This window comes from Euphorbia lathyris, chromosome 6 (assembly GCF_963576675.1).
Source record: "Euphorbia lathyris chromosome 6, ddEupLath1.1, whole genome shotgun sequence".
NCBI classification, from domain to species: domain Eukaryota; kingdom Viridiplantae; phylum Streptophyta; class Magnoliopsida; order Malpighiales; family Euphorbiaceae; genus Euphorbia; species Euphorbia lathyris.
This window is the reverse complement of record NC_088915.1, coordinates 34,774,684-34,794,062: the sequence shown is the minus strand read 5'-3', so window position 1 is coordinate 34,794,062 and position 19,379 is coordinate 34,774,684. Positions and strand designations below refer to the sequence as shown.

General features: G+C 34.9%; 3 protein-coding genes and 1 non-coding gene across 5 annotated transcripts; 3 read left to right on the top strand and 1 right to left on the bottom strand.

The window, feature by feature from the left end:
* The first annotated feature begins 535 nt into the window (after positions 1 to 535).
* On the top strand, positions 536 to 617 carry TRNAS-AGA (transfer RNA serine (anticodon AGA)). Its single transcript has one exon. It is a non-coding gene; the product is annotated as a tRNA-Ser (tRNA).
* A 3,304-nt stretch (positions 618 to 3,921) lies between these two features.
* On the top strand, positions 3,922 to 4,777 carry LOC136232837 (uncharacterized). The gene has a single exon (XM_066022274.1). The coding sequence runs from the start codon at positions 4,121 to 4,123 to the stop codon at positions 4,685 to 4,687; it is 567 nt and encodes a 188-aa protein (XP_065878346.1). The 5' UTR covers positions 3,922 to 4,120; the 3' UTR covers positions 4,688 to 4,777.
* A 136-nt stretch (positions 4,778 to 4,913) lies between these two features.
* LOC136232836 (uncharacterized) lies at positions 4,914 to 6,833 on the top strand. Its single transcript, XM_066022273.1, has one exon. The coding sequence runs from the start codon at positions 5,276 to 5,278 to the stop codon at positions 6,734 to 6,736; it is 1,461 nt and encodes a 486-aa protein (XP_065878345.1). The 5' UTR covers positions 4,914 to 5,275; the 3' UTR covers positions 6,737 to 6,833.
* Position 6,834: 1 nt separating this feature from the next.
* On the bottom strand, positions 6,835 to 8,746 carry LOC136232838 (uncharacterized). Of its 2 annotated transcripts, none has more exons than XM_066022277.1 (6): positions 8,385 to 8,746; positions 8,201 to 8,288; positions 7,908 to 8,080; positions 7,717 to 7,792; positions 7,575 to 7,633; positions 6,835 to 7,043 (listed from the first exon to the last, which is right to left on the bottom strand). In XM_066022277.1, exons 1-5 carry the CDS (start codon positions 8,520 to 8,522, stop codon positions 7,617 to 7,619), a joined length of 492 nt encoding a protein of 163 aa, XP_065878349.1. In that variant the 5' UTR covers positions 8,523 to 8,746; the 3' UTR covers positions 6,835 to 7,043; positions 7,575 to 7,616. The 2 variants fall into 2 exon arrangements, with proteins under 2 accessions (XP_065878349.1, XP_065878347.1); XM_066022275.1 differs by having other exon boundaries at positions 7,908 to 8,086; positions 8,385 to 8,742.
* Positions 8,747 to 19,379: the final 10,633 nt, after the last annotated feature.

The window sequence follows — 19,379 nt, the reverse complement described above, 5'->3', positions numbered from 1 at the left end:
AATTTTTCGATGGTTAGTGTTAACATGCTAATCTAAAAATGACATAATTATTTAAAAATAATATCATATCTTCTTATATGTTTAAAAGTTATCATTAATATATATGTATAACAAAATTATATGTAACTCTAAAACACGATATAGAATCGACAATAACCCAAACAGGTTAACACGACTGTGACGTAAAAGTTTTTGGGTTGAGTTTGGATTTACTCTTTTTAATCCGAACCTAAAAATGACACGACATAAACATGATAATTGTCAGGTCTAATGTGAACACTACTAATTGTTATTATATGGATAATTTCTATCGATTTTTAATTAGAAAAGAAAATTAAAATTGAATTAGAAAAAAATGATAAGAATAATATTGCAATCTTAAAAACATGCGAGTTTAATTAAACAAGCCTAAATATGTTTTTGATCTTAAATCCCTTGATTTCAAGTCAAATAACCAATGCTCTAGTAAAGGTTATGGTCATAGCTGCTATAACTATCTCAATAAGTAGATTTGAAAGAAAACATGCACATCGAAGTGGACGTGCCGGAGTGGTTATCGGGCATGACTAGAAATCATGTGGGCTCTGCCCGCGCAGGTTCGAATCCTGCCGTTCACGTTTTTATTATTTGTCTTCCGTTCCAATTTTTTTTAACTCTATCAATATGTTAATTCTTTTTCTTCATACTTGCTTGTTTTATTTTGTTTATGTTTTACTGAAAAGAACACGTGTTATTTAACTAGAATCAAACATTAATGATAAGCGAATAATTCTAGAAAAAAAAAACAAGAACTCAATATGATAATTTACTATACTGTTTTTTACTTTAGTAAATAAGCCCAGAGAAACAAACAAAATCTAACGAGAAGTGATTCGAGGTAAGTTAGTACTATCTATATCTTCAAATAATATATTTTTTATTTTTACTCGCTCAACAAGGTTGAGGATGAGAATAAAGCGAGCTATTCCATTTCCATCCTCATTTGTAATGAGGATTCTCGGGTAAATTACATATGTGGTGTACAACTTTTACTCTATTTCACACTTTGGTGTACAACCTTCAATTTTACACATAAAACTGTACAACATTTTGGTGACCTCTCACTAAAGTGTACAACCAGTAATTGTGACCGGTCAACGCGAAGTCAACGCGCCACATCAGTAATTTAACATTTCTAAAAGTGAAATTTTGACTTACCTAACATTAAATTACTTTTATACCCTCTGTCCCTTATACAATTACTAGAAAAACTCTTATCTTCTTCCTCCAATTTTTTTGGCAACTCCTCTCTCTACCATTTCTCTTTCTAAAGCTTTCACTCTCCCTACCTTTTCTCTCTCTAAGTCCACTCTCTCTCTAAAGCTTTCATTCTCTCTACCTTTTCTCTCTCTAAGTCCTCTCTCTATAAAACTTTCACTCTCTCTACCCATTCTTTCTCTAAGTCCGCATAAGGTATTAATTATATTACTTATACAATTTTCTCATTTAGAAATTGATGCAATTAACCATAATTAATTGCAGGAAATACATAATTAATTGGTGAATCAAAATTAAATTTATATGAATGCACTATTATTATTTACTATATTATTAAGGACTAATTATTGTGTAAAATTGGGATTAAAATTAAGAAAGATCAGAAGATGGGAAATATATAGTTTTGAAAGTGTTGTCAGAAAAATCAAAGCAATGAGAGGGAAGTTATTTTTGCTTCCATTCTTGTCCAGGTGCGGCAAAGAAGAGGTGGAATAAATTGCTGTTTTTTATTTCATCTGATTTTTGTTGGAACGTGATCAACTGTAATTTTTGATTTGCAGGAAACAAGTTTGCCGCAGAAAATGATACTATCAGCAAAAGAGTTTGGGTGTGACAGGGAAGAAGAAGAAGAAATTAAAGAAATCTTGGGTTGAAGAGGAGTGAGATAATCATCACTGCTGAAATCTAATTCGGTTTGTTGGTCAAAAAGAGGAAGATCGCAGAAGGAAGCATCTTCGAATTCTTCATCAATGGTGTTTTCCATTCTAATTTTCAAGCATTTAAACGAACAAGACAGGGATGAAAGAAGATAAGATAGAGATGACTTAGAGAGAGAAAGGTCGTACACCACATAGGCAATTTATTCGAAGATTCTCTATCTTTGTCCTAGTGGCGGAACTAGCACATTGGATGATCCGGGGCTCAAACATATCAGTAAAAAAAAAAATTCAAAACGTAAAAAAAGAAATTCGAAATTAACTGTACGGTTGACGGTAAATTTTCAAAGTCCATACTGTTAGGGCTGGGTAAAATTTTTTTAGCCTCCAACGCATTAAAACTGTAAAAATGTTATCATTTTTTTAGAAACTAGCATTGAACTAATAGAAAATTAAACATGTTTATTTTTTTTTATGGTAAAGACATAATAAAAATGAATATTAAATATGTCTAATTTTTTTTAATGGTAAAGACATATTAAAAATGAATTCAAAGGTGTTATCAAAATAAAGAGTCCATTAAAATTAATTAATAATTGTAACATGTTTTTATAATTATTGAAAAATAAAATAAAAATAAATAAAAACTTTTTAAAAGAAAATAAAATTGAAGGAAGTCGAACATAGGACCTCTTAAATAGAAGTAAATATCTTTAACCATCTTATCTACCTTTAAACATTGAAATAATACTACATAGAATCAATATAATTTTCTCCAAAATATTACCAGACACCATTATTAAAAAAAAAATTCTCAATTCTCCGGCCGCCTATCGGGGCTCTATCCCCCTAACCCCCCTTAGTTCCGTCCCTGCTTCGTCTCATTAAGATAAATAGAGATGAATTTTATTCATCCGACTTTAATAGGTATCCCTATAGAGACACCCACTCATTTTATTGTTTTTCTAAATTAATACTTAGTATATTCAATTTGCTAATTATAACAATTAGACAACAGTTGTAACATAAATTCACAATAAACATGAAATATATAATTTTTTTTATAAATATTCAAAAAATTTCAATCATTTTATATAAAGCTTGAGGAAATTATATATATATATATATATTTAAAGTTATGTTGTTTATTCAAACTTTATAGTTTGGATTTGTATAAATATATTGATATTTAAATTTGAAAGTATAATTAATATATTTAATTTGAAATTAATTAATAAATGTTAGAAAATATGTTATATAAAAAGTTATGTTGTTTATTCATAATTTATTTTTTTACTTTAGTAAATAAGCCCAGAGGAACAAAGAAAACCTAACGAGAAGTGATTCGAGGTAAGTTAGGTGCTGTTTGATAAAACTAAAAATTAAGTGCTGAAAAAATAAGTACTGAATTTTAAGTGCTGAATATTATAAGTGTTGAAAATATTGAATGATTTAATTTTTAAAAAAGTATGAGTTGATAATGTTTAACTTAAAATGATAAGTTAAATATTTTGACTTATCAAAATAAGTGATTTTTAACTTAATTAACTAATTTAAGTGGTGAAAAAACAACCGTTATCAAACGCACTTAAATTAAATAAGTGCTTAACATTTTAATTTAAGCAATTAAGTGCTTTATCAAACAATGCCTTAGTACTACTTATATCTTCAAATAATATACTTTTTATTTTTACTCGCTCAATTGTGACAAGGTTGAGGATGAGAATAAGACGAGCTATTCCATTTCCATCCTCATTTGTAATAAGGATTCTCTATCTTCGTCCCATTAAGATAAATAGAGATGAATTTTATTCATCCAGCTTTAAACACTATCATATTATTTTAAAAATTAAAAATATATTATAAAAATAGTAAAAAACTTACTAAACTACTCTGCATCTAAGTGATTGATAAGTACTCAATATATTAAAGGAAGAACAACGAATATAACGGGTGCTCCAACCTCGTCTAATTTCCATTAACTTTATTATTATTCAGTTTTTGGGTAATCGTTTTTGAAAAATTGGAATGAGTTTTGTGCAGCACTATTTGTTGGTGATTTCTTTACACAAAGTCTGGCGTTGAAACAAGTCCCTTGACGGGGAAGTCACGCCATAATCCGATCCCAAACTTGTCCACTTTCCTACCCATTCATTAACTATGCTTCCTTTTTCTGTTTTTTGGATTTCCTCCACCATCACAACACAATGTTTCCGCAGCTATCTCGTGCTCATCAACTCACTACCCAAATACACATTATGGCCTTAGATGGTATCGTAAATGTCAATTCTTTATTTACTTTAGCACTCTTTCTAGGTCTCGCTTGGTACCCTGTTGTTTCCCCCTCTACCAGCCTCGTCACGGATCCTTCCTGCATCGCCAGCTCTTCAATCGGCGAGGAACTTATTTCTTTCCATGTTTATTCTTTCAGCTGCTTCCTCTTTTCTAGCCTTATCGCACTAGCTCTCAAACAGGCCATTAAAATTGCTGATAAAGATGACAATAATGTTGTTACTGTTGAGGAGGTAGGAACTGTTGCTCTTGTTCATGTTAATTTGATGGCTTTAAAGCTCGGAACTTTGATTTCTGGGTTTGGCTCAGTTTTTGGATGTGGCTTTTTGATGATGGCTCTTGTGGATTTGGTGCAGATCAAGTTAGGCATTTTGGCTTGTGGGAGTTTCTATACTCTTGCTGCTATTGTTCCTTTGGTCATATTGGTTCCTTCTGCCTTGATTATCTATGTTTTTCTCATGCTTTATTCCTTTGTTCGCTAGACTTGTTTTGCATTTTGTTGCTAGGAATCTTCTTTTTCTTTTTAAATTGTATTAAACATATCATAAGTGGAGAATCTGCATAACAAATCACTACAACTTGCAAGTCAATTTAATAAGTATTACTTTTCAGTTCATTTTGGGAATGGTTCATTTGGTCAATTTTGTAGTCTTTACAGTATCTAGGGAGTTGAAATAAGCCATTGTTTTATGGCAAAAAAGCATCCTATGTCCCCCTTATCATTCTTATTTTAAACTTTGTGATAATCTGTTTTGGTTGTTTATTAACATATCTAGTTAGAGGTACAGGTATCAAAGCAGCATATTTTAATCCCTTCAAGTCAATGGATAATGAGATTGCTTAACCACATTTTCAGTTCTTTTTTACTAGTTTTTCATATTAAATTAGCTGATCTGAAGAGTTTTTTTGGTATTTGCTTTACCTGCTGCACATTTAATTGAAGACCATGTGCAGCTTCCTTCTAATTCAAGAATGCATCTCATTCAGTCTAGTTTTGTTTGAATTCGTGTTCTTCCTGTTAATCTATTTTTCTGTTGGGAAGTTTTTTAGATCTCATAGTTGGTATTTTAATGGCTAAAGACCAGGTTGGCATGTTGAGTTTTCGTGGTTTATGCTTCATCATTGCACTATTATCTGCATTTTCATTCATTTCGTTTCTCTTTCTGTTTCAATCCTCTGCTCCATGCTATCTCAAAACTCAAATGATAATGCACAACCAAAACCAGTCAATTAGTCTCCTTTATTTCCCTTCTGCGTGGAATCATCTTTCCTTTTCCAAAGACCCCCATTCAAAAACCCTTAAAATTGCTCTCTTTGTCAAGAAATGGCCTCATAGATCCCATGCCGGAGGCCTTGAACGACACGCCTTAACCCTCCATCTCGCACTCGCCAGAAGAGGGCACGAGCTTCACGTTTTCACCACTTCTCCCCGGAACTCCTCCTTCCCGAAATACCCTTTTAATAACCTCTACTTTCATCTCTCAAAACCAACAGCTGCAGGGTTGCTGGACCAGGCTTTAGCTTGGAAGCTATTTCAATCTCAAAATTCAACTGGTAAACCTTTCGATGTGGTCCACACGGAAAGCGTAGGGCTTTGGCATGGTCGGTCACGAAATGTGACCAACCTAGCTGTATCTTGGCACGGCATTGCATACGAAACCGTTCATACTGACATCATTCAAGAACTTCTACGGAATCCTGAAGAACCACAAGCATATGCATTGACTGAAAGAGTTAACAAGGTTATCGAAGAGGTGAAATTTTTCCCTAGTTATGCTCACCATGTTGCTACTAGTGATCACGCTGGAGATATCCTCAAAAGGATTTATATGATTCCGGAAGAACGAGTTCACATCATTCTCAATGGTGTAGATGAGGAAATTTTCAAACTAGATCCAATTAGTGGTAAGGAATTCAAGCAGAAGCTCGGTATCACCGAGACAACATTAGTTGTAGGCATGGCAGGGAGGCTAGTGAAGGATAAAGGACACCCGTTAATATTCGAAGCCCTAAAGCAAATATTCACAGAAAACGCTACATTCCGCGACAACACTGTAATCCTAGTTGCTGGTGATGGTCCTTGGGGATCTAGATACAAAAATCTCAGTTCTAATATACTTGTTTTGGGACCTCTAGAACAAGTTCAGCTAGCGAAATTCTACAATGCAATAGACATATTTTTGAACCCGACGCTTCGGGCTCAAGGGTTGGATCATACTTTGCTAGAAGCAATGGTTTCTGGTAAGTCTGTGATGGCTACAAGGGTAGCTAGCATCACCGGGTCTGTGATTGTAGGCGAAGAGATAGGTTATACATTTTCTCCAACTGTCGAGTCTCTGAAGAATGCTCTCTATAGAGTTTCGAGAGACGGCAGAGGAGGTCTAGAAAAGAAAGGGCAAATTGCTAGGCAGAGAGGGTTGCAGTTGTTTACTTCCACCAAAATGGTAGCTGCTTATGAAAGGCTTTTCCTTTGTATATCAAATGATGTTAAGAGAGGGGAAGATTATTGTCATTACACACCCATTAACTAAATAAAATAGGTTACAGTTTCTCTTTTGTCTTGGTTTTCTTGTTCATACATTCTTTTATATAACAAAATGAAGTGATTGAGCCTGAAAGACAACAAAAGTGGCTAAAAATCAACCTGTAAGTACTGCACCAGCCTTGAAAATTTGAAAGATTTACAACATGTCTCTCATTGAGGCTACGCTCATATAAAAATTCATGAGATTTTAACTGGGACAAATCATTACAAATTGCTGATAATACAAATCCTATATCAGCTACTTTATTTATTTTTCATGTCTTTTGTCACCATCAACTAGGCTTCATGAATTCCTGCAATGTCAAAAACAAAGAAACATGTTAACCAAAAACTTCAAAACACAACTTATTATTCATAAATTTCATTTCAGACGATATACGTATCAAAGAAGATCAATTTATCCTTAACACACAAAACGCTAGATCAATTTTACTCTTGTCTAAGCAAGACGTTCCAACAATTTTCTGGCTACTATACCACAGATTTTGATTCATTGGTATATACTTGGAAAAATATAGAATCGAACTAACTCCGGGTATTTTTTTTTTTTTCAGGCGGGCAACATTTTGTATGATAAAATGAAATTGATCTCCTTTCATTCATCTTTCGAAGACAAGTATGAGTGATTTTTGGTGTCTTTCATGTAGATATGAGATGCATTTCTTCTTCAGTTAATAGCCCCTTTCTCTCTCTCTTTTATGTGTGTTTGATGGGATATTAGGTGCTTGGGAGAGAAACTAAACACATGATATATTACTGCTAATCAACTGAATTGGAGAGTAATCAGATAAAAAAATATAGATAAATGTAGAATTATTGCATACCTTAAAAAATAGTGAATTCATATGCCAAGAGAAGACAAGGTCCTAATAATAAAGCGAACCTGCAGAGAAATCACATCCAAAAATTGGTTATCATCATTATTATCTTAGCTAGAACAACAAATTCATTTTGAGTATATGATACCTTGCCACCAGTTTCCTCTAGATGCGGTGTTTGAATTACTTCCATTGGGATCATCTTCTCCCCCATCTTTCTTGAACTAAATCAGTAGTGGAATTTTTCATTTAATAGAGGCATTTTCTCAAACGTTTAGTATGCTGATAAAATATTGCAGGTGTAGCATTTGAATTGATCGTGTATTGTTTGAGACTTACTATTGGATATGATGATCCTGATCCTGGTCCTGATCCTGAAGGTTGGGTGTTTGGGGGCTGAGAATAGTTGTCTTGGCCACCATAGTAAAGTGATGAACTTAAATGACATGGCTCCACTCTTTCTTCAACAAAAATCGATTTCCTATCCTTGTTTGGAATTGCAGGCCCAGCAGCTAAAGCTTTATAGGAAAGGGAAGCAGTGGTATGATTAAACAGAAATTAGGTCAAAAATTCCCAAATCAATTTTACGAAAATGATATCAGATGAATGAAGTTGTTGTTAAGATGAGAGACCTGGAAGTCCTTGTTTAGTATTCCACCCTTGATTTGCAGAGGGTTGCTTTTGCCATGATTGAGAGGTTGATGATTTCCTCCCTAAAACCTTAACAACCACAAACACAATTCAATAATTACATTCAGAAACACAAAAGCAATTAGAGAGAGAGAGAGAGAGAAGGGAATTAAAAGAATTAATTACCTTGGAAGGAGGTGGAAAGATAGAAGCGAAAATCCCAGTTGAAGAAGATGGAGGTGGGGATTCCTTGGTGCCAAACAGATCAGCTGTAAAAGAAGAAGAAGAAGAAGAAGAAGAAGAGGGTTCCTTCTTACACTCCATTATTATTTAGTTTAGTTACGAAAACCAGAAAGGAGGGTGCCTGGCAGGATATAACTAACAGGTTCCGAGAATAATTGACAGTTGATAACAAGAGAAGGGGAGAGAAGAAGACAAGTCTATTTACATATTTATAGCAATTTCCTATACTACACGGCACTATGCCATCAACCACCAGAAAAACAAACAAAGATTCAACCTTTTTTTTATTTTTTTCTAAAAAATGAAGAAATGGGCAGGATGAATTTCATTTTCTCCACAAAACATAGTAAATGGATAAGTGCAAAGTGGGGGGTCCACATAGTCATCCTAAGTGGACTTTTGTGATTGAGTGAAGAGTAGAGGTGTGTCCTGTAATGTAATGGATAATAGCATCCTCTCTGTGCCTCGTAGAGCCAAAGTAGAACATCCTCAATATGGCCCATCTATCTCCTTTTTAATCCCACCCATTTCTTCCTTTGCTAGGATTCATTGCCCTACTCACTTCAATATCTACATATTCTATTTAATTACAATGGTGTAATTCGCTTCAGTTTTAACATTCAACCGGTTGAATCTGATTTTAAATTTTTAATTCGAATATCCAATGTGATCTGAAATTTCCAATATATTTGCTCAGTAATTATGGAAATTTAAAATTTCTAGAATTTTACCTAATATAAATCAACCGTATAATTATGTTCGGTTTTAGAAAACAGTCAACAATTCAATCTAATTCTGAAGCTTTTTATTTGGATATTCAATCTGATTTAAGAATTTACAGGATCCATGATCAATCCGAACCCTGGATGTAGTAATGTTTACTTGGACGGTTGATTGACCAAATAGATTTGATCAATCACCTGAACTTATTAGAATCCTATAGTAAATATTATTAAAAATATTAAGATGTAATTCTAATAGGTCTAAATCTAATATTAGTCACAGTTGAATATTATTACATTACTGCATTGACTGAGAAACATATATCTCAAAGGCAAATACCATGTTTTGATATTCTACTTGCTTTCCTTCTATTTCAATTTCAACTTAATTAATTTATCTAGTTTTAACTCTTTGTTTAGATGAGGTGTATGAAGGGTTATTAAAATTTGAAGAGAAAGAAATGAAAAGTTTTGTTGCATAATGTTTAACTCTCTTGAACATCTAAATTTGAAGTGTTATAATTTATAACAAATGTTAAAAAGATAAATGTTTGAAAATATTATAAATGTTGAAATTATTATAAATAGGAAAAATAAAGTAACCAATTTTAAAAAGGGTAAATAATTATAAAGTCTATGTGTTTTTACTTAATACACTACTTAGGGGGTGTTTGGTTGCTCCTTTTCAGACTCCTTTTGCCCTTTCACTTCAAAAGGGAGAGTTTTAGGTGTTTGGTTAGTGACCTTCTGTTTGCCTTTTACATCTGAAAAGCAGCATTAGGTGTTTAGTTAGTGATCTTTTGTTTGCCTTTTACACCCGAAAAGAAGCCTTTTACAAAAGCAGAGAATCTCTGCTTTTTAGAAAAAGCAGCTTTTTCCAACAGCAAACGGCAAACCGTAACAGAAACAGCAAACATCAAACAGCAAACCGTAACAGAAACAGCAAACAGCAAACCGTAATAGTAAACAGCAACAGCAAACAGTAGGTAAAACAAACGGGCCATTAGTCTTTCTGTTTTTTGAAATAATTATATAGTCCTCCAGTTTTTGTTTTTGTTAACTCCTTAATACTTATGCTTAAGTCAATGATCAAACTATACTAAATAAATTTTAAAATACCAAAATTATCCTTCACTTTATGTTTTAATAATAAAATATCTATTTTTCCTATTTTATATTTTTTTTTCTCTTTTTTCCTACATAATCACAACCTCTCCAATATTAAGTAATTGATTAATTAATTTTTATATAATTATAGAACTTTAATTTAGTAACATAAAATTTATTGACTAAAAAATGAATGAAAAATATTTCAAAAATTATTAAAATAGGAGTAAGACTATTAATTGTAAAAGTAATTTTTTACAACTTATAAATTTTACGAATGAAGAAAAAAATATATGATAAAATTATTTATGAGATAAATGTTAGTTAATGTTTGATAAAATTAAAAATTAAACATTGAAAACTAAGGATTGATTTTTAAATATTCAATATTATAGATGTTATAAATATTGAAAGTATTAATTGATATAACTGTTTTATAAATATTAAAAATAATTGAATAAAAAAATATTAGTTGATAATTTTCAACTTAAAATTTTAAGTTAAATATTTTGACTTATTAAAATATATATATTTTTTGTTTTGAAACAGAATAATTTCACTATTGCAAATAGGATACATGAGAGTGCATTAGAGCACTTAAGAATGAGCACTCAAAATGCCAAACCATAGGCGAAGCTACATACATTAGTAAGAGAATGTGTTACTTTGTTGGTTGACTTTTTAACAAATGAAACAGAAACATTAATGCAAGAACCAATGACTACTCTAAGTTCAAAGTGATATGTATCATGAGTACGCATAACCTCTACCACCACACTAGCATCCATCACCACTCCAACTGCAGACCGAGAGCTTCAACCATTTTTTAGAGAAAAGATCCTCTTCTTAAATACAACAAAAGCATTAATGAAGTTGCTTCCATGGCCGTGAAGAACTCCTCCCAACCCCACTATAGTACTATGAAAATGACAGGCGGCATCAATATTGAGTTTAAAAGTCTGCATTGCCAGAGCTTGCCACCTCTGCTATGGCATGCCGGAGCTGTGGTTGAATGGAGAGGGCTGTTGCATTGTTGACATTTTTCAAAAACTCTTTGCATAACGCCATATCACTACTTGGCGGAACACAATACTTGTCCTAGAGACATGACTCTAACATCACACTTCCCATAATCCTATACAAAGCAACTAAGAATCTTGTAAGCTTCAAAAAGCTAGAAAAACTTCAAATCAATCGATGAAAAATTTGTACCCGGAACCTGGCGGTCAATCCCCAAAGGCTGCCAAAGATTAGAGGCATAAATACAATCCATAAATAAGTGGACAACATGTTCTCCAACCCATTTACAAAGCTCACAAGTGTTGTCATTAACAATGACTTTATTAGAGAGAATATCTTTGATTGAAATATAACTCTTACACACAGTCCAAACAAATAATTTTGCTCTTAGTGATAAAGAGAAGGACCACATTTTCATCCAAGGTAAGCAATGAGCGTCGTTCGCTTTTGTGAAAAAACCCCAAGGTACTCTATATCTAGAACGAACTGAATATATTCATCGTTTCTCAAAATGCCAAACTTTCCTGTCATTAACTGAATATATTCTCGTTCCCCACTCGCCACCATAAACCGTGTAGAAAAAGGTCCTTCGAACTCTAGATACTTTGTCATATCATACTCGAATTAGAACCTAATCAAGAATATAGAAAACCCACACTCGAGAAATACTTAGCTTTGAGAATCCAGCAAAATAATGCACCTGGTCAAGAAATAAGGTTCCACACCTGCTTAGCTAGCATAGTGGAATTAAAGGAATGGAGATGCCTAATCCCAAGCCTCTATGCTCTTTCATATAACATAATTTCTCCCATGAGGCCCAATGAATCTGTTTCTTACCCGAGGGGTTTGAACCCTAGTAAAAAGAGTTCATCATACTTTGTAGTTCATCTCAGAGTGAAAACTGGAATCAGGAAATAACTTATGAAGAACATAGGAATCGCTTAAGCCATAGACTTGAGAACAACTTTCTTACCTGCCTAGGACATGATTTTACCATAACAACTGGACAACCGATGCCACATACGGTTCTTAAGATAACTAAAAAATAACCTTAGTATTATAGCCCACCAGGACTGGGAGCCCCAAATAATGAATCATATCTAGAGGCTGATGTATCTCTAAAATACTCCTAATAGAGCTTGTCACACACTCATACACCTTCTGGTTGAAAAAGGTACTCGACTTTTTGGTAATTGATAGCTTGGCTTGAATCCCTCTCATACTGATTCATAATAGCCTTTAAGATGGTAGATTCACTAGCATTAGCCCCATAGAACAACAAATTGTCATCAGCAAATAGTAAATGAGAAAGCGTTAGGACATATCTAGAGACCTTAAAACCCGAAAGAATATTAGTAGCTTGAGCTCGAAGTAACAACCAAGAAAGGTCCTCGACATAGATAATATAAAGATATGAAGATACTGGATCACCCTGACAGATGGCACGACTAGGAGAAATAGGACCCACTTTGTTCCCATTCACAAGAATTATATAGGACACAAAAGTAACACACATCATCATCCACTGTATCCACCTCTCACCAAAACTCACCCCCCTCAGCATTTCCTCTAAAAAAACCAACCATCTAACACTGTAACATCCTATATTTTAAGGTATTATTAACAAAATATATTGCGGTAATTATGAAAAATAGTAATATTCTCTGTATTTAACATTATTTATTCCAATGTACCCCAATAACTTAATATTATTCAATTTTAATATTTAATTATTTTATATCATGCTTTTATTTTAAATTCATTCTTTCGTGTTTATCAAACTTGTTTGCATATTTTACTTGGTTGACTTGATAACAACTTATTATCAAGCTTCCTACATATCCCATTATGTTAATTTGGGAATCAAAACCACGTAGTTCTTAAAATACACACACACACAACACAAATCACATTTCATAACTACTGTTATAACATGATGCATATTCTTAAATTATTTTATTAAGTAACGACCCTGCTAAACTTAGATGACATATGTAAAATGGTTATTGGGCCCAATCTATATCCCGACTCACTAATTTGGAATACAATCATCTGTGCTGCAGAGGAGTTGAACTCAACTCACGTAGCCCGCTATAGATATAACTAAACATATGTGCTTATGGCTCCTTAATTCTCATAACACTCTCAACTAGGACCATTCCACATATCCATATAAGCAAGGTCACATTCTTTTCTCATCCAACCATTATTCAGTTCAAGCATATGCACAAGGCTCAACATACCACATTTCAATTCATAACATTTGCAACTTACTCCATCTCATATGTTTCATATTTACCACAACATATCACAAGTTTTCTCAAAATTTGTCACATTATTCACATTAGAGTTAATCACATCCCATACTCAATAAGTCACAAACCACAATACATTTATACACATATATAAGTAATATGCTTACCATTGTAATTGACTTGATCTATTCCACACAACCGAGTGCACTTTCACTTGCAGATTGAGGTCATTGGTATAAGAAATATTTATACAATTAAATTCAATGGAAACTCAATTAAAATGTAAGCTCATGCATACTAAGACTTAAAAGGCTCTAACTCCACATTTTTCATCTAATCCATTTTTTTTGTGTTAGGCCCTCATATGACCTAGTTCTACACTTTTGCATTAACCCTCTTCATACTAATCCAAATTCCTTCTTTCTTGTTCCTAATTAAACTAACATACGTGGGTATAAAATGACAAGTTAGAGTCTCAATCCTTGAAGGAAGTGGGTTGGAAATGAAGAAAAGAGACATAATCATTTTTTTCTGTGAAGAGGTGGTTTTTGTCTCATCTTGCCATGACAGCTCATGGTTAATGGGTTCTTGCTTCCCACACATAATTTTCAGCCCTTAAGTTTACTTTTTAACTCTAATTTAACCACTTAAGTTTATATTCCTTTCATTCATTTATTTCATAACTCAATCAACTCTCACTAACCAATCATTAAATCTTAACACCTCACTAATCACCTATTAATCACGCCTTAGTCGTCTTATATATGAAATTTGTTATGAGAATAAAAAGATTCTAAAATGTACTTATATTAATCATGAAAATGTATCTATTATCCCACACCTCAATAATCACTAAGACTTAATAACTCATTAATCACCCCGCACTTCAGTAAAACGTAACACACCGTTAATCACCCTACGAAACTTGTTATGAAAATGAATTAAATCTAAAATATACTTATATTAATCAATGGTATATATTAATGTGTAATATATCATGAGTTTAGGGTTATAGGAATGTTACAAACATTATCATAGGCCTTCCAAATGTCAATCTTAACTGCAATTGCGCCATCCTTGCCCTTTTATAAGCACTTCATTGAATGAATAATATCAAGGGCTGAGATAACATTATCGTTAATGAGCCTGCCATGTACAAAAGTTGATTGCTCTTCACCTATAATGCAAGCGAGGATCTCATTCAATCTGTTTGCAAAGACATTCGAAATGATTTTATACAACATATTACAAAAGCGCAATGGGATGAAAATCCCATATATGGACCAATGAATCAATCTTGTAGATCAAAATAATGTTTGTAATGGTTAGAGTGGGTAGGAAGTAACCCGACTCCAACTAAGAGCATCCTTCTTGAAAAACTTTATCGCTTACTTATGGAAAAAGCCAGGACTCAACCCATTTGGGCCCATTGATTAATCAGGGTGCATCTGAAAGGTGAATGTTTAAAAATCATCTGGCTAAAAAGGATGGGTCAAAGAAGCATTTTCCATATCTGTTACTCGGGTGCCCCCATAATCAATCAAAAGCTTAGAGTCAAATAAAAAAATGGAAAATAAATTAGTGTAGAAAGATCTGATAAATCTCTTGATACTCGAGCTGTAAACGGGTAATATGATTCAGACTTTTGCGATGCGAAGCAAAAGCATGGAAGAATTATATTTCAGTCACCATCTTTTAGCCATAGCTTTTTGGCGCTTTGTTCCAATAAATGTTTTCTTGCTATAGAAACTTATTTAACTCTTGTCGATATTGGATAATCTCTAAAGCATTCTTATTTGGGGAAGAAAAGGCATGCACAAGATTATTCTTTATGTTCTTCAACTAATTAATAAATTGACTTCTAAAAGCAATTCCCTAATCTCGGATAACAGATTTACACCCATCAATATGATCCAAGAATGTGTGCTTTGAAGGATCCCAAGTTTGAATAACACGGTCAACAAACTCTTTCTCCAAAGCCCATCAATTTTCATACCTAAAAAAATAAGGACATTGAGAATCTTGCTTCGCAAGGCAAGTTTGCAAGATAATAGGAAAGCGGTCTCATGATGAAAAAGTGATACAACGCAACAAAGCGGAAGTGAAGAAAGACAACCAAGCTTGTGACACAAGGCAATAGTTTAAACGTTCTTCAACAAAATTCGATAAGCCCATACTCCACTCCCAAGTAACTCCATACCTTTCTAAATGCAAATCAAAGAGGTCATAATATGATAACACGATGTGGAATTTATCAATGAGGGCATTAGGGTACTCATCACTACCCTTTTCTCTTCAAGCTTAAGGATACAATTTATATCCCCAATCATGGAATAAGGGAGCGAAGACTGAGAATGAAGTTCCCTCAAAAGGTTTCAAGTGAGATCATTCTTAGAACAGTATGCCCTAACAGTCCGCAAATGTAGCAAAAGTAGGTGAGTCACTCATACTTGAACTGAACCAGATGGGATGCTCCCAATGCTATTTTGATATTCTTCTACCTCTTCAATGAGATACACAGTTCAACCATCACTCGTACCTATATATAGTTCTTCCAGCCCCCACATCATTATTAAGATCATATTGCAAAAAATGAACCAACAAAACTCTCTAACTATTTACCAACTTCCCGCGACATGGAACCTAACAGGAGATTATGTATTTGGATCTAGATACGAACCGTAACCAAATCCACTAACAACGTATCTTGTCTAGTGCTCAGTTGCTGCAGAAGCAAAAGGTGGCTATAAAAAGCCCAAGATCCACCTCCAAAACACGTTTGAAACCTACTGCATGAAAGAATTGAAATAAATAGTTTTGATTCAGCAATTGATGCATCCTTTTTTGGGCTGCCAAATATTAGCCAAACGATGTTGCATGGATGCAAAGCATATTGACCGATCAGTTAGGAAAGAGCACACCAGACAGTGCTCAGTGAAAGCCACTGCTCTAACCCTAAGACTATTATCCAAAATCACCTCCTCCGCCTCATCCTCTCGGAGCGACATGCTTGCGATCATATTTTCCATTGTAAGCGAGCAAGAACTTGGAAATCACAAAAGAATAGGAGATCGAAAAACTCTCAACGGTAGAGAGGAAAACATAACTCTCAATGATGAAAAAGAAACTAAGGTTATATAACATTTTAATATGGGTTAATACACATATTTGCTCTTATATTTTTCCGTTTTGACAGATATATCCCTATATCAAATAAACACATAAATATATCCTTATATTTTTTAAATAACAATAAAAATACCCTAAACTAACAGATTGATGAGATGACATTAACAGTCAACACCACAACCTCCATGTTTTTTTTTCATTTAAAAAAAATCCATAAATAGATTGACACCTGTAAATTAAAAAAATCCTTCTAATCACCCAAATGAAAAACAATTAACATCTGTGTGAAAGAATCCCTCTACCCAAACCCCGTTCTTCACCAACCTCCATTCTTTTCACCGCTGTTGATATCCACTGCCATGGATCTTATGCCCCACTGATCTCCAAGGATGCCGCTGCCAATCGTTAAACGATGTCGCTGCCAACTATGTACATCTCCATTCGAACAACCACATGGCTGATATTGAGCAAGCAACCCACATCATAAGAATTACTCTTGATAACATCGAGATATTATCATGAGGACCAAAAGAGATATCTGCCTTTAAGTATGCCACGTAGCAAAGGAAGTCGGCTGGCGGATCTCCCTAGACTAGCTCTAAGAGATCCGCTGGCGGATCTCTAAGGCGAATCTCTCCATTCACCTTGGTAACGGCTGGCCGCCGGCTCGGCCATAAAGGATCATTAAATGGATCATTAACTGTCTTACCCGCCAGGTTAAGAGTAACTTGTAACCGCCATTAAATGAGCATTAATGGGGACTTTCTAGTTACCAAGAGGTTACGAACTTCTCAACCATATATAGCCTACCATTCTAGGCTATCAAGGTACTCAGACTTTTCTATATTCTCTAAGCTTTGTCAATACAGTTTATTCTTCATATTCTTTACTGACTTTGGCATCGGAGTTTCCCCCGTCGAACCCAACGACGCCCCCCACAGGGACGAGCTCCGATCAGAAGTTTCTCCCTTGTTATCAATTGGTGCGGTGATCGTGGAATCCTTGATCAAATAAAGGGTTTTTCGTTCACACTGAAACATCATGACCGATGGAGGACAAAATCCCTCCTCTGGGATTGAATCACCGATAATTACACCATCTAGTGCTGATCGCACTAACACAACTGCTCCTGTAACAAATATCGATGGAAACATGCCCACTGCTTCTTTCATCGATATGTGTGCTTGGGATATCGAGGCACGATATGGGCTTGAAATTGGGAACCGCCTCCGGGCGTTCATGACTCTTCCTCCTCGTTGGAATACGGTATCTACGTCAGCTGTCTCATCTTTACCTCCATTAAACTTTGGTCTGGGACCAGGTGCCCATAGCTCTTCATTCCTTCAAGCTCATAACATTGATTCTATGATAACTACTACATCGGGTGGCGGACGACCGGTTATCAGGGAGTTATTTCCTGGCGAGGGAAGTCGAAGGAATGATACGGTCCCTCTTGGCGGATCGGAGATTCCAAGGTTTAATCTTGATGGACCAAATGTACCTAGGCGTCCGCAGACAAATTCGTCTCTTGGCGGATTTAAGGAGCCCACTCGTAAAAAGCATAAAAAGGATAAAAATAAGCAAGCAGGATCCCTACGCCGTGGCAGATCACCTCCATCTACTGGTCGTAGAAGAAGTAAAAGGCCAGAAAAAACATCTCATATAGGTGGACCACCGCCACATCCATCTTCAGGAACTGTTGGACGCACCTCGTCTGGAGGCCAGCAAGGAGGAAATGGTCCAACTCCCCCAGGTAGAGGAAGTGGTGGAGGAGATGGTGGAGGAAGAGGAGGGAGCGGACGTGGTAATGCATGAAGACATTCGCCATCAGATCCATCATCTGATTCAAGTTCTTCTTCTTCTTCTTCTCCAAGTAGATTGCCACGAAGGGGTCGCCCCAGGGCGGATCCGAAGAATTTTGATGATAGAGTGAGGGCCCTAGTACTCCAAATGAACGAAGAAAATGCTAGGCACAATCCATTCGCCAATAGGGATTCGCCTTTTGCAGCCTGGATCGAGGCAGAAGAAACCGACAGAGCTTTCAAGATTCCTAATCTTGCAATATACACAGGCAAAGATAATCCGGAAGCTCATGTTCGAAAGTATCGAATCTTGGCCAGGCTCAATCGAGCCACCGAACCCGTGCTCTGCAAAATGTTTGTCACCACGCTGGGAGGTCCAGCTTATTTGTGGTTTCAATCTCTACCTCTAGGATCAATAAACAGTTTTGATCAATTAAGCAGGGAATTTTGTGCTAAATTTGCTGGTTGTATTCCTGCAGTGGTGAAATCTGGAAAGCTTTTTGAATTAAAGCAGAAGGCGAATGAACCCCTCCGAGACTATGTGGACACTTTCAACCAATTGTGTATACAAATCGTTGATGTAGATATCTCCGTAGCTGTGGAGTGTTTTGTGAGAAACACTACTTGTAAAAGTTTGCAAGAGGATCTCATTCGTAAAAAGCCCACCAGTATGGCAGAGTTAATGGAGCGTTGTAAAGACTTTATAGAAGTGGATGACATTCGCCGAGGTTCGCCATCATCACCAAAAAAGGACAGAGGCGAATCTCGTCCTCGGGACCGGGACAAGGACAAACGTCAGGATTCTTCTTCTCGGAACAAACGAAGGGATTCTCGGAATAAATCAACGTTTGTCACCTCCTTCACACCTCTCAATGCCTCTAAAAGTGAAGTTCTTATGTGGAT

What these genes read in the sequence shown, in the direction of transcription:
- LOC136232838 (XM_066022275.1), bottom strand. Translation starts at nt 8,522, where the DNA reads ATGGAGTGTAAGAAGGAACCCTCTTCTTCTTCTTCTTCTTCTTCTTCT. An exon ending in TCTTTCCACCTCCTTCCAAG is followed by an intron (nt 8,289 to 8,384) that starts GTAATTAATTCT and finishes GTGGTTGTTAAG; the next exon opens with GTTTTAGGGAGGAAATCATC. An exon ending in TACTAAACAAGGACTTCCAG is followed by an intron (nt 8,087 to 8,200) that starts GTCTCTCATCTT and finishes TTTCCTATAAAG; the next exon opens with CTTTAGCTGCTGGGCCTGCA.
- LOC136232836 (XM_066022273.1), top strand. Translation starts at nt 5,276, where the DNA reads ATGGCTAAAGACCAGGTTGGCATGTTGAGTTTTCGTGGTTTATGCTTC.
- LOC136232837 (XM_066022274.1), top strand. Translation starts at nt 4,121, where the DNA reads ATGTTTCCGCAGCTATCTCGTGCTCATCAACTCACTACCCAAATACAC.